The 23,996-nt window shown below is 37.8% G+C and overlaps 1 protein-coding gene across 3 annotated transcripts in view; it reads right to left on the bottom strand.

Annotated features, from left to right (window-relative positions):
- Nucleotides 1–23,996, bottom strand: part of CUL1 (cullin 1) — a 99,536-nt gene that overhangs the window by 46,991 nt on the left and 28,549 nt on the right. For all 3 annotated transcript variants that reach the window (XM_087432310.1, XM_087432304.1, XM_087432296.1), the window contains exon 2: nucleotides 20,800–21,099. In XM_087432310.1, the coding sequence (XP_087288436.1) occupies nucleotides 20,800–20,939 (140 nt within the window). In that variant the 5' untranslated portion in view covers nucleotides 20,940–21,099. The remainder of the gene's footprint in view (nucleotides 1–20,799; nucleotides 21,100–23,996) is intronic.

The following is a 23,996-nucleotide window of genomic DNA, read 5'->3' as shown; positions in this document are numbered from 1 at the left end:
CTCTGCATAGATAAGCAATGGTTCAAAAACTACATAGTAAATGGTCTATCCTTTCCCCACTATATGTATTGCTACTTCTAGAAAACCGTCCACTTCAGTGAACTTTTCAAGTCTACTGTCCAGTTGTTGTCTCTTCAAAAAAACAAAAACAAAATAAAACCAGCTTATTTTATTGTCCCCTTCTTTATTTTAAATACTTTTTATGATTAATTTTGCCAGAGGCTTGTCTATTAGTCTTTTTAAAGAACCAGTTTGGGCCTTACTAATTTTCCTCACTGTATCTTTATTTCTGTTCTTTTTAATTTACTTCTTTCTTTACATTTGCTCTCTTTCTATAAATCCCTGTTTTGGTGGATTAGTTTGTAATTTCCTCTCTTTGTTCTTTTTTTTTTTTAAAGATTTTATTTATTTTTATTTTTTGCCCCCAAAGCCCCAGTAGATAGTTGTATGTCACAGCTGCACATCCTTCCAGTTGCTGTATGTGGGACTCGGCCTCAGGATGGACAGAGAAGTGGTGCCTCAATGCGCACCCGGGATCCGAACCCGGGCCGCCAGCATCGCAGCACGCGCACTTAACCACCAAGCCACAGGGCCGGCCCACTCTCTTTGTTCTTTTTACGTAAGTATTTAAAACTACAGATTTTCTACTCCACACCACTTTGGCTGCATCACCTAAGCCTGGTACGTATTTTCCTTATTCAGTTATATTTTCTTTTTTCCATTATTAGTTCTCTTAAGACTTATTTAGAATTTTTTTACATTTCCAAACTTTATTTTCTTACCTTTAAAAAAACCCTTTAATTTCATTTTAAAATTAATGAGAATGTTATCTTTTTGATAAAGTTTCTTTAAAATGTGATGAGGATTTGTAGCTGAATATGTGATTTTCTTTATAAGTGCTTGAAAAGAATGTTCACACTCTAATTGTTAGATACAGGGACCTGTCAGAGCAAGCTGGTCAATTCCGTTTTTTGAATCTTCTATATTGTTAGTGATCTATTAATTACTGAGAAATTTTTATTGAAATCGCCCTTATTATAGCTTTGTCAATTTGTCTTAAATTCTCTAAAATATCTGTCATATATTTTGAGGCCCTGTTAACAATTATACCAATTTGGAACTATATTCCTGGTGAATTGTTCTTTTTATCATTAGGAAGTAACCATGTTTATTCCTAACAATAGCGCCTTAGAAATCTACCATATATGATGTTAATATGGTTATTCCTATCTTTTGGTTAGAATTTACCTCAAATACCTACATTCTTCCTCTTTATAAACTTCCAACTTTTATGTCTCTATATTTTGGTGCATCTCTTGTAAATCACCACAGCAAAATTCACTTTTAAAAAATGGAGTCTGATAAGTCTCTTACAGGCAAGTTTGGTTTTAAGATTATACTGCTTTATATTGCTATTTGAATTAACTTTTACCATCTTATTTAGCATTTTCTATTTTAATTCTTTTTCTCCATGCTTCTTGTTTTCTCCCCTTTTCCCTTCTTTTAGATCGATAACTTCCTTATTCCACTGTAGTTCTTTATGTTGGAGTTATAAATTTTATTTCTATTCTTGCAATAATTACCTTAAAATTTGACATGAATATTTTGCCTTTCACCAATTATGGTAAATTCCCGAGTTATCTCCTCTTCGAATATTTCTGATTTCCTATTTTCTTCCAGCTTTTCTACTACACGTATATTGAACATTTTCATGTCACTTTCCATATCTCACTTGAGAGCTTCAGTTATTTTCCATCCCTTTATCTCTGTTAAACTTTCTCATTTTTCTTGATCTACCATCTAGTTAGGTGATTCTCTTTGAGCTGTGTCAAATTTGCTGTTTAATGCTTTTATTTTACATTTGTAGAATTTCCCTATTTCTTTTTAAAATGTGTCTTATCTTCCATAGTGTTTTGTTCTTTTATATCACTGATTGTTTTTAACATACTTAAGAGACATTCTCTAAAGAATCTTTTTCTTTTTAAACCTTTGTGACAATGTGGATGGACATTGAGGGTATAATGCAAAGTGAAGTAAGTCAGAGGGAGAGGGTCAAATACCATATGATTTCCTTCATTAAGTAGTAGATAATAACAACAATAAACAAACACATAGGGACAGAGATTGGATTGGTGGTTACCATAGGGGAAGGGGGGAGGGAGGAGGGTGAAAGGGATAATTCGGTACATGTGTGTGGTGATGGGTTGTAATTGGTATTTTGGTGGTGAACATGATGTAATCTATGCAGAAATAGAAGTACAATGATGTACACTTGAAATTTTTACAATGTTATAAACCAATGTTACTGCAATAAACAAAAAATTTTAAAAAAAAATTAAAAAAAAAAAAATAAACCTTTGAGGCTGAATATTTTTTTTTTTTGCAGGGAAAGAGTTGCCCTGAGCTAACATCTGTTGCCAATCTTCCTCCTTTTTTTCTCCCCTCCCCAAAGCCCCAGCTCACAGTTGTATATCCTAGCTGTAAGTTGTTCTGCTTCTTCTATGTGAGCCACCGCCACAGCACAGCAACCGACAGATTGGTGGTGTGGTTCCGTGACCGGGAGGCAAACCCGGCCTCCTAAGTGGTGAGCGCCAAACTTTAACCACTAGGCCATCAGGGCTGGCTCTCTAAAGAACCTTTTGTTTGAAGTTCTTGAGGCTCTAATTCTGCTGTCTGTTCTATGTGCTGACTTGTTCTAGTGGACACTCCTCTGCTTTGTAACTTTATTTTTATAACTCATTTTCAGTGGGGCTTTCACACTAATTTCCCAGCTTGGGGAAATCTCCCAACAAGCTGGTAATACAAACTAAAACCCCAAACACACCCAAGGTGACAAATTCTCAAGAGAGTCTTTCCCCACTCCCCTCACATCCAGAACTCAGCTCAAACCACTGTCCTAGTTGGCCCCTGGGAGACTGCGTGGATTGTTTCCCAGTTCGCCTTTTCACTAAAGATTTCTGTGCACACGGCAGCTCCACCCTCTCCTTGCCCAAGCACACAGCTGTCTCCTTTTCTGTGTGGCCTCTGTCTTCCAGCCCACCCCTGTACCCAAATCCACAAGCTGCCATACGGAGGTTCATAATTTCTACCTAGCACCCAGTTCTAGCTGTTTGGTTCCAGAGAATTTTTTAGGTTATCTAGTTCAGCCTGACCTGTTTCTGGGCAATATATTAATCTCCAGCTATTAAATTAACAAAGATCTTAAAAAAAAAAAAAAATTAAACCCAATAATAGCCAAAATGCAGGAAAATGGGAGCTTCTATCCATTGGGGGCCAGAGTGTACACTGTTACAATTTTTCTGGAATAAAATATGGAAATATTCAAAAGCCTTAAAGTGCATTCTTTTTGATACAGCAATTATACTCATAAGCATTTATCATAGAGAAATTATCATGGAAATATACAAATACTGAGCAAACTCAGCACTGCTCACAATGGCAAAGAAGTTATAACAATCTATTTGTCAAACATAGGGAATTATTAAACACATTGCTTGATCCATCTGAGGATACAGTATGCAGCTTTTAACAATGTCATCGAATACAGAGTGGTTATAAAAGCTGAAATTTACCAAATTTCATCTTAGACACCAATTATAATATGCATCATTATATTAAGTACCACTAAGAAAAGAAAATGCTGCCAATGATAATATGACACAACATATTCTTAGACGGCATTTTTATATTTACTTACTAAATGACTAGCAGTTTAGACTTAAAAAGATTTATCATAACATTCTTGTAAGTAGATAAAAGTTAAATAAATTGGTTAAGACATTCCTAAAAGGTTTTACATAAGCTTCACTTCTCTGAATCTTTACGACCCGTGTTCTGTCCTCTAGACCACTAAGTGTGTGAGCACTGCCTAAGAGCAGTCCACAGCGGATCACAGGACTTCCTTCCAATCTCCTCCCAACCATTTTGTAAGTTTTGATGATGAGCTTGCTTGATATCCAAAGGTTTTTTCTTTCAGGGCAGATTCTTCAAATGGTCCTTAAATAAAGGTTTGCTGACAGAAAGAATAAGGGGACAGTCAAGTTTGCACAGGTGCAGTAATGACAACCGTGCCCTGATGGACACCTGACCAAGTACTGTCCTACGCCACCCACCTGAGGATGCACTTAGCCCTAGAATCAACGAACGGGGGTACATTCATAGATTGATACGGAGAGATGCTAAAAAGACACCAGTAAAAAGAGCAACTTAAAAAACAGCATTTTAGTGTGCTTCCTTTGCACATGTAGGTGAAAGTTTATGTATCTGTCCAGACATTAATAGCCATCACTTCTAGAGAGCAGGGCTGGGGGGCAGTTTAAAAACTTTTTACCCACAGAATTCTTTCTTCTTCTCCAAGTATTCTTTGTAGAGGAAAGGCCAGTGCACAGAACATGCTCTCTTCCCGCCATTACTCCCTCCCTCCCAGCCTCACCTCCTCAAACAGGACCCCGACAGAATGCAAGCAACCCGGGCCTCACAGAACAGACCACAAGGTACAATTTCAATGGAAAAGAAACCTCTTAAAATCTGTTTCAGGCATGGAAAGCACTAGACAGCAGTGGCTCGAGATAGTAGAGGTAAGATTTCCTGCTTTCTTCTATTAACTTATATCTAAGTTAGATGAAATAATGCAGAAGAACTTATAATAAGAAGTAAGAATGCTATGCTCCACCCCTCCCCACCCACAGCAACAACCACTTTTAACTGTTTCCTGACTTAGTTCTTCATTTTTCAGGTGGATATGCATGTATCTTCAAATCATATGCCTGCATTCTTCTTTGACTGGTCAACCTTTGCATAAGTTATTGAATTCCTGCTAACAGAAAATATACCTCATTTCCACCCTCTACCTCCACTCTGTCCTCATCCCAATCTTCATGTCACTGTGGAGCCTGTATTAATTGCTGCTGAAACTTCAAGTTATACTTAAACTTTGCTTCTGCTGCTAGTACCAAAGTAACCACACTTCTCGCAGATAATAACTATAAACTGGAAAAAATATTAAAAAACTGTCTGAAGGCACCAAAGAAAGCTTATACTGAAGGGTATCTTCATCTTGGAAGAAAGGAACAGCACAATCCAATATTGTTGATGTAAAAAAAAAAAAACAGGAAAATGAGACCCAGTCTCAAGAGATGAGAGAATCAACAGAGACCAACCTGGAGATAACCCAAACGTCAGAATTAGGAGACAAAGAGTTCAAAGCAATTACTATAGCTGTACTCAAAGATATAAGGGAAAATATGCTAATAAATGAAAATTGCAGTAAAAAAAGACACTATGAAGAAACTCAAATGAAAAGTCTGGAACAAAAATACGTATTATCTTGAATAAATTATTTATTGGATGGGCTTGACAGCAAAATGGAGATAAGAGTCATGAAGACAGACCAACAAAAATGATCAATTCTGAACAAAAGGGAGAGAAAAAAAGAAAACACCTGCTGAAAACCAAAAGGGAGAAAAAAATCTTGCAAGAAGACAGGGAAAAGTTACTACTAACATACAGGGAAAGAATTCAAATAACTACTAACTTTTCACTTTTCACTTTTCACCTTTTCACAAAGGCCAGAAGATAGTGGAATAACATCTTCAGGTGCTGAAAAAGAAAAACAACTTATCAATCCAAAATTCCTTTTTTTTTTTGGTGAGGAAGATTAGCCCTGAGCTAACATCTGTTGCCAATCCTCCTCTTTTTGTTGAGGAAGACTGGCCCTGGGCTAACATCTGTCCCCATCTTCCTCTACTTTACACATGGGACGCTTGCCACAGCATAGCCTGATAAGCAGTGTGTAGGTCTGCACCTGGGATCCAAACCTGTGAACCCTAGACCACCAAAGCAGAAAGCACGAACTTAACCACTACGCCGCCGGGCCAGCCCCCCAAAATTCTTTATCCAGTGAAAATATTCTTCAGAAATGAAGGTGAAGTAAAGGTATTTTCAGATAAACTAAAACTAAGGGACTTTACATAGTACAGACTTGCATTTTAGGCAGAAGGGAACTGACACTAGGTGGAATCTTAGATCTTCAGAAAGGAATGAAGAGTATTAGAAATAGTAAATATCTGGGTAAACAGAAAATAATATTTTTCTTAATTCTTTAAAAGACAAAGGATGGTTCAAAATCAAAACTTATAATATTGTCTTGTGGATTTCAAAACACATGTAGATGTAACATAAAAGAGGGGATGGGATAGTAAATGGAGCGCACAGCTACAAGGTCTCTACATTTTCTGTGACATCATACAATATTTAAGTAGCATGTTAAAATAGAAAAAAAGATGTATATTGTAATCCCTAGAGCAATAAACACACACACAGAGCAGAAATATAGCTTAAAAAGCCAACACATATATTAAAGATTTTATTTATTCATTTTTTCCCCCCAAAGCCCCAGTAGATAGCTGTATGTCATAGGTTCACATCCTTCTAGTTGCTGTACGTGGGACTCGGCCTCGTGTTGGACGGAGAAGTGGTGCCTTGGGGCGTGCCCGGGATCCGAACCCGGGCCGCCAGCATCAGAGCGCGCGCACTTAACCGCTAAGCCACGGAGCCGGCCCTAATGTTTGTTAATTATGTATCTCATAAAGTATTTGTATCTAGAATATACGAAAAACTCTTACAACTCAATAATAAAAAGACAACCCAATTAAAAAACGGGCAAAGGATCTGAATAGACCTTTCTCTAAGGAAGGTATAAAAATCACCAATAGATGTATCATTAGTCAAAAGGGAAATACAAACCAAAGCCACAATGAGATACCACTTCATACTCAACAGGATGGCTAGAATAAAAAATCAGATAATAACAAGTACTGGTCAGGGTGTGGAGAAGTTAGAACCCTCATACACTGCTGGTGGGAAAGCGAAATGGTACAGCCACTTTGGAAAACAGTCTGGCAGTTCTGCAAATGGTTAAACATAGAGCTATCATCTTACCCAGAAATTCCACTCCTAGGTATCTACCCAAGAGAAAAGAAAATATATATTCATACAAAAACAAAAACTTACAACACACAGATGTTTATAGCAGCACTATTCACAATAGCCAAAAGGTGGAAACACCACAAATGTCCATCAGTTGACAAATGGATAAACAAAATACAGTGTATCCATACAGTGGAATATTATTTGGCCATAAAAATGAATGAAACAGTGATATACGCTACAAGATGGATGAAGCCTGAAAACATTTAAGTGGAAGATGCCACTTACAAAAGACCACATGTATTAGTCTACTCAAGCTGCTATAACAAAATACCACAGACTGAGTGGCTTAAACAACAGAAATTTATTTTCCCACAGTTCTGGAGGTTAGAAGTCCAAGATCAAAGTGCCACCAGGGTTGCTTTCTGATGAGAACTCTCTTCCTAGTATCTCTTCCTCTTCTTATAAGGACACCAATCCTATAGGATTAGGGACCCATCTTATGACTTCATTTCATCTTAATTATTCCCCCAAAGGCCCCATCTCCAAATACTCTAAAATTGGGGTTAGGGCTTCAACATATGAATTTTGGGTGCACACAGTTCAGTCCATAACACCACATATTTATACAAAATGTTCAGAATAGACAAATCTATGGAGATAGAAAGCAGATTAGCAGGGGATGGGGGAATAAAGGGGTGACAGCTAAAGGGTACAGGGTTTCTTTTTGAGATGATGAAAATGTTCTAAAATTGAATGTAGTGAAAGTTGAACATATCTGTGAATATACTAAAAACCACTGAAATGTACAATTTAAATGGATGAATTGTATAGCATGTGAGTTATATCCCAATAAAACTGTTATTAAAAAAAAATTCAACGCAATCTCAATTGTCATCCCAGCAGTTTTTAGGGTAGAAACTGACAAGATGAAAATAAAATTGAGAGAGAAAGGCAGAGGACCTAGAATAGTCAAAATAATCTTAGGGAAGAGGGGAGAGGAGAACAAAGTTGGAAGACTTACACTACCTGACTTCAAGAGTTTTCATAATGCTACAGTAATTAAGAAATCACAAAAAATGAAAACACCAACCAAAATACCACAGGAACATAGATACAAAAATACTTCACAAAACATAAACAAATCAAATTAGTAATAAATCATTCCTTTAGGATGGATATAGATCAATGCTACAATTCTAGAAATAGAACCATACTTATATCGTCATTTCATTTTAACAAAGGCACCAAAGCAACACATTGGGGAAGTCTTTTCAACAAAGGACGCTGGAATAATTGGATAGCCACATGGGGGAAAAATTAACCTTAAGCCCTACCTCACACCATACACAAAAGTTAATTCCAGATGGATCATAGACCTCAACGTGAAAGCCCAAACCATAAAGCTTCAAGAGGCAAACACAATTATTTTTGTGATCTATGCAAAGGTTTCTTAAAAGCCACAGAAGACAACTATAGAAGAAAAATATAACAAATAAACTAGGTTTCCTCAAAATGAAAAATATCTGCTCACCCAAAGACACCATTAAAAAAAGAATATCAAGAAGCTGGCCCAGTGGCATAGTGGTTAACTTCACGTGCTCTGCTTCGGCGGCCCGGGGTTAATAGGTTCGGGTCCTGGGCGCGGACCTACGCACCAGTCACCAAGCCATGCTGTGGCAGCATCCACATACAAAACAGAGGAAGATGGGCAGAGATGTTAGCTCAGGGCCAATCTTCCTCAGCAAAAAGAGGAAGATTGGCAACAGATGTGAGCTCAGGGCCAATCTTCCTCACCAAAAAAAAAAGAAAGAAAGAAAGAAAGAAAAGAATAGCAAGCCTCAGACTGGCAGAAAATATTAGGAAAACATATTTGACAGAACACTGGTATCCTAAATGCATAAAGAACTCCTACAACACAATAATAAAAAGCACATTAATCCAAAAATGGAAAAAAAAAAAAAAAAAAAAAAAAGCAAAAGACTCAGATATTTTAAAAAGAAGGCATACAAATGGTCAACTAGCATGTGAAAAGGGACTCAGCATCATTGATCATTAGGGAAATGCAAATAAAACCATGAGATATCACCACACACCCACAAGAATGGCTAAAATTAGAAAGACTGACATACTTCAAAGTGTTGGCAAAATTGTGGAACAACTAGAACTTTTCCCAAACATTGCTCATATGAGTTCAAAAAGGTACAGCCACTTTGGAAAAAGAGTTTGTCAATTTCTTATAAAGTTAAACATACTATTACTATACAATCCAGCAATCCCATTGCTATGTACTTACCCAAGAGATATGGAAATATTATGCCCACAAGAAGATCTGCACTTGGATATTCACAGTAGCTCTACTCTTTATAGCCCCAAACTGGAAACAGTCTAGGTATCTATCATTAGAAGAAGGAATAAAGAAACTGTGGTATTCATACAATGGAACACTACTCAGCAATAAAAAGGGACAAACTATTGATACTTGCAATAAGATGGATAAATCTCAAAAACACCCTGAGTTAAAGCAGCCTTACAAGAAGGGGTACATAACTCTGTACTTTCCTTTAGATGAAGTTCTAGGACAGGCCAAACTAACCTATGGTGGTTGCCTTGGGGGAGGCAAAGTTTAATGGGGAAGCATAAAGGAACTTTCTGTGGGGATGATGTTCCACATCTTGGTAGGGCTTTGGGTTACAGGCAAATGTGTTAGTCAAAATTTATCTAATGGAAACTATAAACAAATATCAAACTCTAATGATGTACATGCCTAAGTATTTAGGGAGAAGTGCATTGATATCTACAACTTACTCTGAAATGTATCAAATAAGATGGATGGATGGATAGAGGGATTCAGGACAGACAGATATGTGATTAAGCAAGTACAGTAAAATGTTAATTGTAGAATATGGGTCTTTACTATAAAATTTTTTAAACTTTTCTGTATGTTTGAGATTTTTCATAATAAAAAATAAATATTTTTCATAATAAAAGGTTGAAAACTCTAAGATGACAAATAAAATACAACCTTCAGAACAAAACATAAAAACATTTGAACCTCTGGTATCATCAGCCAAAGACAATTATAAATGCTTTATTACCTAAAATCAAAAGCAAAGATACAAAACTAGTCATTTATGAAACCACCGAACAAATGCCTAACTTTAGTCCTTTCATTAAGACTTACTATAATGATGCTCTTGGCTAATGATGTATGATAGGCTAACCGTGTATGATCAGACTCTAGCTATTTTAATATTTGAAGCTGCTAAATTATATTGATCTTCCTGAACTGTGCCTCTTCATAAAGACAGCTTAGGGCTGTTGAAATGCCCTATATGCCACTGTTGATAATTTAAGGCTAGGTTTCACTCTTCACACCCATGGTCTTAATTTTGGCAGCAATCACAATAGCTCTCCAGTCTTCTAGGTCCTAGACCTGCTCTCTTGACCTACTGGGCAATACCAATCCAGGAAATTTATCCTGCTCTCTTAAGTTCAATCCACAAATTCTTGGATATCTCTTAGTTCTTTGTGCACAGAAATTTCATGATTTTTTTCCTGGTATTGGTCTTTCTTTTCATTATTTTGGGCAGTAGAGAGTTAGCATATTCAGTTCTGGGAAATTATTTTATATTCTCTCTCTGTATTATAAATTTTAAAAATCTCTTCCCCCCTCTTTCTCTAGGATTCCTAACAATCAGATATTAGGCCTCCTGGGTTACTTCTCAGTCTCCAAAGCTTCTCGCCCTTTTATTTTACTTTCAACTGTTCTTCTAGCTCTTCTATTACTTTTGTTTTTAAAATCTGAGTTACCATTTCAAATGTGAGTTCTTTTCTCATAGCATCCTGTTCCTAATTTACTGTTGTAATAAGAAGCTTCTCATATCTGACAATGTTAATTTTTAAAACACTTTCTTCTGTTCCGTGTATTATCAGTTTCTTCCTGTTCCCTTTTATTCTCTTTTATTCTGTTCTTTCATACAACTGTTAATCCTTAGTACTCATAATGATAAGGTACTAAAACAACTGGAAAAACCATTGGCCTGAGTGGGACTGGTGGGCCACAGTTTTGGGTGACTCACTGGGGAGCTGGCCATTTCACTGCCATATCCTCTCATGTCAATAAATGAATTTATTTTTCAGGGCTGTTCAGTTTTTCCAGAGAAGAACTGTTCTGTCTCCAGCATCACCACCAGTATTTTGATAGGGAATTGGGGACCCATCACTCTAAATGCTAACTTTCTATCATAGCCACTGTTGATAGTTCCTATTTATGCCAACCTCTGCTAGGCCTCCCATTCTTGAACTTCTGAGATGGTCCCATGCAATGTGTTCTAAATACAATCAACAAATCTCCTGCCTGGGACGTAGACTCTTGGCAGCCAAGTGTTCTGTACTTGGGAGTAGAAGGAGATGATGGACTTTTGATTTTACAGGTTTTGAGTCTAGCCGTCATCTCCCAAGTGCTACACGGTCTTCCACCTCCACCTTCTGCCAAACTGGAGTCTTCAGATCCCAAGCTTCTGCGGTCCTGCGGGGCCAGGGGCTCTCCTGCCAGCATCCTCTTCTGGGTACCCTCTAAATTGAGGCTTCCTATACCCTGGCAATCAGAACCCTGCCTCCATCTGCTTTTCATCTCTTCCAAAAAAAAAATTGCTGAATTCTCATCTATGATGTCTGTTCTCTTCCATTCTTTATCTTCATTGATTTAAAAATTATTTTACTATCATTTTAGTGATGTCACAACAGGAAAGTCAAAACATAAAATTTCATCTTTTAACCAGAAGCCCAGTTATTTGGTCCTTTTGTTTTCTATTTCTATCAGCACCACCCTAGTTTAGAACTTACACAACAACACACTTGGATTACTACTACTAAGACCAAGTTGGTCTCTCCATGCCTTTCATCTCTTTCTTGTTTTAATCCCATTTGGTTTCCAGATTAATCCTCCTAAAACTCATTTACATCAAGTCATTAATTCTCAAGTCATATATCCATCTCTGTGGACCTACAACACCTTTTTTATTTAAACAAACTCACCTGGTTTAAACTAACCAGCTTGTCTAGTCATTCTTACATTATTTACTCAAGCTAGCCAATGCCACATCCTCCAGAAGTGCTACTTCCCACCTTCACTTTCATCTTTCTCCCTCCAGCAAAACTCTGCAAGATCTTCCTCCCTTTTTCCTCCTTATCTGTACTCATCCTTTGAGGTCCACATTAACTCTACCACCTCATGAAAATTTCCCACCTTATAAGTGTAAAATCTTTCTCCCTCTGCTGAGCATCTCCTCTGTAATATTAGCTGTCTGCCTACCCATCATATACTTCCTAGTTAATGAAATGAGACAAGCAGAATCTCCCATCATAAATATCCCATCACACACACACACACACACACACACACACACACACACCCTCCACTTCATTTATTAGGCATTTGAGATAGCTTATAAGAATACCTAAAACATAATATAAAAATAAAAAATATAAGCTAGAATAAATATCTACAGAACAGGAAAATAAAATAAGATACAGAATTACAACATCCAAGGCAGAATCCTAAAATTTACCTAAGCAAGTTGATCTAACCATGAATTATTAGAAATAAACATATTACACATTTGGAGGGCTATGTGCCAAAAGTAATTTTGGTTTCAGAGTATTTATCTTCAGCATTTCTAACAGCATTTAGGTAACAGAACCAACTATTAAGGCAGTTCCTATTTCTGACTAAAGTACAAATATTATCAAAGTAATCAAAGAAAAACGAATTTTCCCATTGTCTCTAACAAAGACGCTTATTTCCAGATCACACAAGAACAATTACAAGTGGTTAGACAGAAGCTAAAAATGATATGATGCCAGGAGACCATTTCTGTCACAGGGATGTCTCAGAGCAAGTTCTCTATAAGGATCAATTACCAGGGAACCACGTGCATAGAAGACAGAAGCCCTACAGACACATGTTTACTTACAATCAGGAAACAGTGAGTGTTAAAGGTTATTTTTAAGTTACATACAAACATTCATTTCCTGTCTGTATGTGTAGATAAACACACAGACAGACGTTCCCAAGGCAGCAGCTACAGGGGCTGCCCGGTGGCTGGGAGACACGAACGACACGTGGATGGAAGGACGTGTACTGCGCTGTGTGTCTCTCTGGACTTCTAAAATTTTACAACAGGATTACTTATCTAAAAAGCAAAAATTACATTTTAAAAAGCCCTCAGATGGATCTACTCTTGAGTTCATGTAGTTTTTCCTACAAACAGACTCAATCCACAAAATGAGTAGCCGTGGCCAACTGTGGGAAAGCCCAGCCTGAAGCCCGACTATTCTGCACGTGAAGTGTTGGCCTGGGGAACCCATGCTTGCTGTTTTCTTAAGAGGAAGCAGACAGAGTTTATACGGAAGATACTACCAGGCGTACACTTCTGAGGGAGTAGTGAGCCAGCTTTTACAAGAGAATGGCACCCACTGTGCTCTGAACACAGGCGAGTCAGCAGAAAGGCAAGAACCACAGCTACGTGGCCTATCCAGACAGACCTCACCGGGCTTTGACCACACACGATCTTCACTTCGTACTTCTTAAGCTTAGCTTTAAATCAACTATACCACATGGGGAAACATCATCAGAAAAGGAAAAAGCAGACTCTTACTGTGTATCAGAAGCTGCCGAAGGGAAGTCATCTAAGCAGGGGACCCAGGCCTTGCTCACACCTCGAGGGTGCACGACCTGAGGAAAAGGCACCACTGGAGTGTTTCCAGGGCCTCATCGGGAAGGGAAGAGCAGGCCACATCTACGAAGGACTCTGAAGGAGCTGCTCGCCCTGTGCGATGTGGGGCTCCTCCTGTGGCTCCCCAGCCCCGACCACACTGACCACCCGCCATTCCAACACAACTGTGTGTTCAGAAATCACTTACTTTAGATGATAAGCATAAAAACTGAATAAATATGACTAATATTTAGAAGAAAAATGATCACATCTAAAATTATTTTTAAAGCAAAAACAATTAGAATATGAGGAAAAGTTAAATATAGGAATTAAGAGGAAATAAGGAAAAGAAAAAATCATCAAAAGGTAAAAATAAACTAAAAATCTAAAAGGAAATAAAATAGAAGCTTCATTCAGCAGTCAATGGGTTAGTTTTATACTAAGGCAGCCAGAATCTAACAAATCCACATATTTGACTTTTAAAACTTTGAGGTTCTTTTCAAAAGGATCCCTGTAAGAGTTCTTCTGGCAACACAGGCAAAGCCAGAGGGCAGATGAGAATCTAGGCAGACATCTGGGGTCTCTGAGGTCCCTCCAGGCTGTGTCAAAAAGCCAAGCCTGGGTCTGCCCCAAGAGAGGCCATACAACTCTGTGTCACCCCAGAACTGTTTAATCACTTGCCGGGGCTTACTGTTGGCATGAGTGGTAGGGATGAGTCACCGTTAAAGGGGTCAAAGCAGATGCAAAGAGGTAGAAGGCAAAGCCACACAAGAGCATCTTTCCCCGGACACCTTTCCCCGCCTCAGGTGCTGTGAAAAGAGGGTTCATCACCTCCTGCGGGCGTGGCCCGCACACCTACCTGCAATGTAGAGGGATTACTGTAAATACTTTAGGAAAAGGCAGACGTTTACGTCTCTATTACCCCACAGCCCTGTGCCTTATATCTAAAGTAAACACATCCGGGAAATCAACTTGCAACTGTTAGTTACTACCAAACTCAAACCATTTTCATTTTCTAAAAGAAAAATAAATTCAATTTAGGAAGCAGAAGTAAACAGAAACAGAACCATTTGCCACTACTACTTCTTACACAACTGGAACTTAACAGTGAAAATTTAAACAACTTGTATTAAAATCATTTGGAAAGACTCTGCCCTAAAAGTTGCATTAAAAATACTTCCTATCTTCACATGTCAAGAAATGTACCACCTATACGAACTGGCAAGAGCAGCAGGCCCAACCTACTATTCTCTATAGTTGGTCCGTAAAGTTATAAAAGAATCAAGTTCTCTCTATACTGTGGTTAGATACAATGCTGAAAAGGAATATTCCACATAAAGTAAATAAATTCATATCTAACAGCATATTTCAAAACCAAAGGTTGCTTGCAACTGATTGTAATTAACTATAAAATTTGTTTAAAATGCTCAAAGTGCTCTGAGTGTATACAAATGAATCAAATTTAGAAGAAAAAATCTGAATATACCATATTTATACCAATAAAAACAAAATAATCACTTCTAGAGGTAACTATGCAATATAATTATAATTTCTATGGGTTCTCTCTCAAAGATACATACAATTTTTCAATCTTAAAAACTATTTTAATAGTACCAGGATAGTAGTGAAAGGCAGAGAGAATTTTGCAAGTGAATATAACTAGGATTTATATTTGCATAAGGAAAACTAATAAAAAGCTAATAAACTATTTTAAAACATAGGCTATACTGAAAATCTAGAAAGTATAGAAGATCATTTTTTAAAAATCATCTATAAGTCCAATACTTACAGACAGCCACGTTCAACACAGTGGTATACAAATTTTTTCAAAAGTAGAGAGAGTGCACTGAGGGCTTACAGTTACAGACCAGTTTATATCCAGCTTTTTTCCCTTATCATGAACATTATTACATGTCAATGAATATTCTTCAATGTATTCTGAATGGTTGTTTATGGCCATTAAATACCAAATCCTTGGTGCTGAAGATTAAGGTTGTTGTCCGTTGTTTCCTATTAATAAAATATTCTGCATAGCCTTGCATTTGAATACAACTATTTCCTTAGAATAGAATTAAAAGTTAAAAAAAAAAAAAAAAATCACTGGACCAAAATACATTTTTATGTCTTTATATTTCTGAATTTCTCTCCAGAAAGATCATAGCAAACTAATATTTCTACCTGACTGCAGGAGCCCTGTCACCCTCTACTCTTGCCAATACTGGCTATAATCATTTCTTTAAAATTGTTTCAACCTGTTAGGTTAAAAAAAATGTTTAATTCTCCATTTCTTCAATAATTATGAGGTTGAACATTTTCCCATATGCCCACTGACCATTTACATTGCTCTTTTCTGTGAACTAGTTATGTCCTTCAGAGCCTAATTCTAAAAGTATGGATAAATATACATATGAGAACGGTAGTTTACATTTGGAAAAAACATAAAATACTTTTACATCTTTAGGTTTATTTGATGTAAACCATGCCCATCAGATACTCTTAATGTATCTTCTCAGGCAAAACTGGAAGCAAAATCAGATTAATGTAAGACTCCTAAATAAAAAGTATAAGATGAAAAATGTCCAATTGGGCTAGATGATTATTTCAAAATGGACATGGATCATCACTAATCTATTGTAAAAAACAATTTGTTACTCTTTCTGTTTGATCTGCTTTTCTATGCGATTTTGAGTTTCCATAAAGGAAAGAGAATTCTGCAGCAGGCAGGCCACGCGGAAAGGCTGCCTCCTGGAGTACTCCACTCACACCCACAGCTCCTACGGAAGAGCCAGGGAGGGGCAAAGCATGTCGACCTGAAGAGTGACAGCAGCAGCCGCAACATGACCGCACAGCTGGCCGGTGCTGAGCAGCAGCAGGACCAGCATGTCCCAGCATGTTATCTCCGCAAAGCATATGCTGCAGGCTGCCGAGGGCTCAGCAGATTCACCCTGGGTGAAGAAGGGCCTCCACCCCTGTGCTGTGAATCTCGTCACAGAACATCAGGGCAGAGATTAAATACGAATTCTGAATGTACTTATGTTATAGTTTACTGAGAGGTAAGCAGCCAAGAGTGGGAATGTGATCCTTAGTATACTGACTGGGGAAAAGAAGAATTTGCAAAAACAAGCTAAGAAAACAGAATAAACTAATTCAGCTCACAGCACTACAGGGAGAAACAGCAACTTCCAAGTTTATGAGAACTTACGCAGGCAGATAGAAAAAAAGAGAAAGTCATCAACATGAAAGTTTAAACTGATTCCCAGGGAAGCTAAAATTATAATTTGAGGTGTATAATGACCACAAAAAAAAAGAATTTTGACCCGGAAGTGAGGGGCAGGTAGATCTGGGGCCAGGCAAAACCAGACAGACACTTCAACCAGATGGCCTGAGGTCCAGACTAGATCGGATGGTCACTCTCAGTGAAGCCACAGAGATCCTCACATTACACTACCTTCCCTTCATCAAGTCTGCTCCCTTCGGCAGGACCACTCCTGTTCTCTGAGCCAGGCAAGACACCTGAAATATAATGGTGTCAATACACTGAATAAGAAATTTCATTACTTATTTGAGGTTCAAAAGAAAGAAAATCTACTATTATTTACCCACCTGCATAAAAAGTGTTGTTGCATTGCAACTATACGTATACAGGACATCATAGAAATTCAATACCGAACAGAAGTGCTAAAGAGACAGACCGACAGTGGGGAGCAAGGGCTTAAGGCTAAAACTTCAGAAGAAAAATGAAGCCTTTGTAAAGTGGCTGGAAACAAAGTTAATTGAACTAGATCTTTCCGATTGAAGATGCTCTGGGACTTTTTTCTTCTTCCCCCAAATTCCCTTCTCTTTCTTTTGCCTTTTTGAGTTGAAAATCAAGAAAAATGTCTATGCTGTATAATAATCTACCTTTTTGTTATAGCAACCATAAATGCCTGAGGTTTCTAAAGGGTCTAAGAGTATTTGGTCCACATCTAGAAGTCGGTTACTTTCTCTAGAAAACATGTCACATTTCTCCAGAATGAACCAAGGGTAAAAATCTAGCTGTGAGCTACGAGCTAGAATCATGGGAAGAAACAGGACCCCTCCTCTGCCTCTCAACCAGTTTCCCCTCTCCCTTTCTAACCCATTTTCCTTCCCTGCCTACTGAGAAGATGTATCTCCCTGTGAAGAGCGATGGCAGAACAGTGAGATGCACAGGCTGCTCCTTTTTCTAAGATCAAGAGCACCTCCTAACCTGAAATCACCTCACAACTGCAAGTGTAGATGTCACTGTAAACCAGCCTATAGGAGATTATTTTAAAGGGCAATACACTTAATTGGTTACCTGTAAGACTGAATATACATACACCCATTAGAGAAAACTTTTTAAAAAATTGTTATGCAAACTAAGGCTAGGATAAAACTGCAGTAATGGCAACATACAGTTTCAAAAAGTAATATATCCTAAATGAATTAAATAAAAGTAAAGATGTGCTCTAGAAAAATGTCAGATGACTCAAAGTTCTCCTACTTTTGACAATAACACTGATATTGAAAATGCAGGTGAAGGGGGGAATATAACTTTGATTTTCAATAATTAAATTAATAAATACAAGTAGACATTCTACTGTTTCATCTGTATTCTAAAAGTTAATGTATTAAGAGTTGATCAAAACACTTTTCTTTGGAATTTCATGAGGAAAATACAGAAAATGTTTGAAAAATGTGATTCACTCAAATACAAAATCTGAAGGCAAAATAGTCGATAATGGCAGTTTCTAGATTGAGACTACTATACCAAGAATTTTAGTACCAGCATCATTATTTATCAATGGTTGCTATAACAATTAGGCCAATTAATTGAGCTTTTGGAGATCAGGCTTCTAACACCAACAGAGGAGGGAGGGTTACTACCACCAACTCTCGGGTGATGCAAGCCTTAAATAAGACAGAGGTGGTTCCCAGCACAACGCTGACACACAGACTCAAACCGTAGCTATGATTTCATAAATAATATCTAAAGGATTAAAGTCAGATATTTTAGTTCAGATTCTCCACTCTTCATGTATCTTCTCAGGCAAAACTGGAAGGAAAAGAATAATACTCAATTTAAGAGTGGCATCCCTAAAAAAAATTAACATTGCAGGTATCAGAATAACTACAAATTATAATTATTTGTAGCAAAAGAATTCAGTAATTACTGCAAGCAGACAAAGTCTCTACTTTCTCAGAGTTCTAAGAGCAAAACATTCTATTGGGCAAAGGACAAATCTGATTTAGTCAAAAATTACATATTAAGAAACTGTAATTTTCAATTTTTGCTGAGACAGATCAACTCGATTTCCTTGGCGTCCACACCAGCTCCCCTGTTTTTCTGCACACCAGAAATCCAACCAAGTGCCTTGCCTGACCAATGGAATCATCATTTTCAGCTCTACTACTTACAAGAGTTAAAAAAAAAAAAAATTGTCACACCTAGCAAGCCACAACCCTCTTGAATGGAATATCATCTCATTTGCAAAGATTCTATGCTCCTTAAAAGTGTTCTAAGTATCATATGACCCAGCAATTCCTCATCTACATATCTACCCAAGAGAACTGAAAACACAGGTCCATGCAAAAACTTGTACACAATATTCATAAAAGCATTGTTCATAATAGCCAAAAAGTGGAAACAACCCAGATATCCATCACTGATGAATGGATAAACAAAATGTGGTATATCCATACAATTCAGTCATAAAAAGGAATGATGTACTGACACATATCAAAACAAGGATGAAGCCTCGAAACATTATGCTAAGTGAAAGAAGCCAGTCACAGAAGGCCACATACTGTACGATTCCATTTATATAATATGTCCAGAATATGCAAATTCATCAAGACAGAAAGTAGATGAGTGGTTGCCAGGGACTAGGGTAGGAGAGAATGGAGAGTGACTGCTAACGGACACAGGGTTTCTTTTGGGGGGTGATGAAAATATTCTAAAATTAGAATAGTGGTTATGGTTGCACAACTTTGAATATACTAAAAACTGCTGCATTGTACACTTTAAAAAAGGATAAATTTTATGGTATGTGAATTATATCTCAATGAAGCTGTTATTTTTTTTAACTATTCTACAGTGTAAACGTATATACATATATGAATATGAGTACACACCTACAACAAATTTTAAATTAATTTAGAAATAGTTTCATATCTATTTAGATCCATGTTAATTTTTTTAAGATTGTAAAATATTAGAATAGTTGAAGGCATACTGGAATATCACATAACCAAGTTTGACATCACTGATACATATTAAAGGTTTAAAATTAAAACTCCATTGAACTAGCAACTTTAAACTCCTAGAACCAGCAAATCAGTGGCAATCTGCTCTCTAGTGAGTTAGCTTAAATTTCAATTTCTTATATTTCAATGAAAACAAGAAATTCCACAAGTTAAATTCTATCTCTGCAAGTATATAATAGAGAACAGGAGCAACATCTTTTACACCCTCGTAACCTTCACGGCATACAGCACAGGCCCTTGCACACATCACGGACCACATAATGAATGCATGAAATACTTTTTTAATACCATATTTGTAAAACAGGGTCATTATAGTAGAACTTTTGCTCTATGTGGTAACCCTTTAGATGGGGGTCAGCAAACTTTTCCCATAAAGGGCCAGATAGCAAATATTTCGGCTTTGTGGACCAGACCATTTCCAATGCAACAACTCCACTCTGCCCGGAAGCATGAAGGGAGCCACAGACAATACAGAAACCAATGCTCCCCTGCTTTAACCAGCGCTGCCCAACAGAACTTTCTGCAATGGCAGAAGCAGCCTATTATCTACTGACCACTTGAAATACAGCTGCCCCAACTTAGGAACTGAATTTTTAATTACTTAATTTTAATGACTGCAAATGTAAACAGCCACGTGGTTAGTGGCTACTGTGTTGAACAGTAGTTGCTTCAGACTACCAACCAGCCAGTTTTACCTCTATTCAAAAAACTTAAAAAAAAGTAAATGAGTTAATTTTTAAAGCTAAAAATGAAACCTGTCTGTGATTATAGTACAGGATGAACTGGAAGGTGAAAACATAATGTAAATTTTCTAACAATTCACAGACCATACTAGTAAAAAATCAAAATTCTAAGCAAATCAATCTCAGCTCGAGCAGTAGGATACGTGTAGAGTTCCATGTATCTGGATTTCGCCATACTTTGTCTGGTATACACTTGCTGGATTCCAGCTCTGAGGTCGTCCCAGATCTGGTCAAGGCCGATCTGCTTCAGTCCATGGGGGTTCTGACTCCTGTTTGATGACATCGTGAGTAATATTATGAAGTCGTCCAGTGCAGCAATCCTTATTCAAGGTACAGCTAATTCTCCATTAGATGAAAATACACAGTATCATCCCAAATTTATTCACAGCAGCTCAGAAAGGATGTCCTTTAAATGTAGAGAATGAAATCTCATTGCAGGCAACCTGAAGAAGAAATAAAGGGAATTAATTCTTTCTCAACATCCTGGCGTGGGTCACAGGGTGCCTGCCACATTAACAGAAATACTCAGGCTGCAGGCAGTAGCAGGCACCACTCTATTCCAAAGATTATTTCTCTTTCTATGGGGAAACACACTCATATTATATGGTATGTGTATAGAAATAAGCTTATACTTAGACATTACGTTCAAATCATGACTATCAGTGTTCACAAGAAAAGCTGGGTAAAACTCGCAGAAGCACAGCTAGCAATGCTGCCTTTCTTTGCCTTCTAAAGGCATCAAAACTTCAGCTGATTACTTGACCTATGTAACAATTAGACAAACTCAAAGGAAAAAAGGCAAACAGAATTCTCAGAAACAGAAACACAAATAGCTAATAAATAGGAAAAACCATTCAATCTCACTATTTATCTGTGAATTTTACTAATTTTTCACTTCGCACTTACCAAAATGCAATGTCAGCGAGGCTAAAGGTGAAGGGAAATGGTCACTCCCTTTTTAGAAGCAAATTTGGCAAGAACTGTCAAAATTTAAAATGTGCCCTGAATTTCAGGAGACCCGGGTTTGAAGCTCAGCTCCACACCTACTAGGTACGTGGTTTTGGGTAAGTTACTTAACTTCTCCCTTCCCGAACCCTCAATTTTCTAGTCTGCAAAATGGGGGCAAATCATTTTCCTCAAATAGTTGTGTGAAGTTTAATTAAGATAATGTATGTAAAATATTTAATACATAGTAAATGCTTAAAAAATGGTAATGGCTATTATTTCTAAGTGTTTGAAGTTACTGCAAAATACAATTTATTATACTTCAGGATTGAGGGTCCACAGATCAAGGACCTCAGCTATTCAATATTGTATTAAGTCAGTACTTCTCAATATGCAATATTACAGACATACTTTAAGGATCGTCTATGTACATCACATCAAAACGTGGAGGTTTTTAAACAAGTATTTCTAGTGCAAAATTAAGAAACAGTGAGTTATTTTAATGGCTTCATAAAATAAATGTTGTTGGGAGGTAAACGGTATCTGGAACAATAAGAATGGGTTGTGAAGACCTGCCAACTCAAGTCTGAGTCACCTCAGCAAGTAATCCAGTGTGTCTCACATCCTCAATGGCAAAGGCACATTTAAGGACAATGTAGGGCGCGCTTGAGGATTAAGTCTGAACTACTGAAACCTAAATCCCCTCTAATACTTATAATCTGAGCTATGGGACTGAATATTTTATGAAACCACACCATTTCTGATCCTGAAAGTATTTTATGTCATATAGTTACATAGGTATGTTCAAATGTAGAATACAAAAATATCTAACAGAAGAATTCCCTCGTGTTTTAAGGAAACTAACAATTCAGTAACCACTCTGCCAATGTTTCCGACATATAATTTCACCCCGCCTTTCCTTTCATCAGCCCGGGGAGGATCATACCAACAGCTCACCTGATGGTAATCAGGGGGTCTCGGATTGGCAGCACCACCTGATGGCATCACCTGTTTAAACCTACACGCCCCTCACCCCCACACTTACTTCATTTTCCCCTAAGGAGAAGTTATCACTTAAATTCCCCAGACTTACAGCTAATTCCATCTTAGATAAGCTTTCTCATACCCATCTAGATGCTCTTTTACTCCTTTTTCTTTTTCTTCTAATTTCTACCGGCAACTGAGAAAAATGTTCCACTTTTCCCATTTCTATCTTTTCCTCACCATAGCATTTCAACTGGGCACCATAAAAGCCACTTCAATTAGGATGGATAAGCATAGTAGGGGGACGCAGCAAACCTCCATGTGCCAGTGACTCACAAACATTTCTCTCTAGCCCAGATTTCTTCTCTCAACTCCAGGCCTGTCTCTGTATCCAAGTGTTAGTTCACCTCTTCTGATGTCTCAAACCCAACAGGTCTACAACTGAACTCCAGATCTGCCCCCAAACTCCATTCTCCACCAGTGCTGCCCATCTTAGGAAGTGGCAATTCTATGTATCCAAAAATCAGGAAGCCGGGAATCATTCTAAACCACTCACTCGTCTCCATTTCCTCTCCCAGTAATCAATCATCACCATCGTCGTCTCTTACCTGGACCACTATTTTAGTAGTCTAAACTAGATTCCCATACTTCTCAGTATTTACATCACCCCCCATCTATTCTTCACATGGCAGTTGAGTATAAAATTGTAAATCTGATTAGCTTGTCATCCTGAGAGCAGTGGGGAGCAGCCAAGACAGTGTGAAGCACAGAAATCCTACCATGGCATAATCAGATCTTTTCTGTCTCTTCATTTGCCTCTTACAAAACTCTCCCTTCATCCCTTGGGCACAGAGCCACAGACTTCCCCTCCTTCCTTGGACATGCCTATCTCCTTTCTGCTCCTGAGGATCTTTGCATCTGCTGCTGCTTCTGCCTGGAAAGCTCCTCTCCTTCTTCATCAGGTTGTTTTCCAGCCATACTGCCAGCCAGGTAAGACTTACTAGGGAACTCCCAGACGAGGTTCAGGTCACCCATTTCCCGGGACTTTCCCTTCTTGGCTCTTACTCAAGGTCTTAACTCCATGCCTGTCCTTACCATAACTCTCCCACTTCACTGGGGAGAAGGATCCCCACAATCCCCAGGCACGGAGATCATCTCTTCTGCTCACCACAATATCTTCAGAACCTAGTTCAGAGCCTGGTACACAGCTCAATCGATATTTTGCATGAATAAATAAAAGAAGAAATTAAGGAACTAAAAAGCTATACGTTTTTAAAGGATTTGGAAATAAGGAAATAAGAGTATCATCGAGCATCTGAACTTGCCCCAAATCCCCCTGTAGAATCTCCACAAAATTCTATCCTGTTTCTTCTCAACACTAGATTTTAGGCTATAATTTATTTCTTGCTGT

Source organism: Ceratotherium simum, chromosome 1 (genome assembly GCF_057802395.1).
Source record: "Ceratotherium simum simum isolate JZ-2026a chromosome 1, ASM5780239v1, whole genome shotgun sequence".
NCBI lineage: Eukaryota > Metazoa > Chordata > Mammalia > Perissodactyla > Rhinocerotidae > Ceratotherium > Ceratotherium simum.
This window is presented reverse-complemented; position numbering and strand designations above follow the sequence as displayed.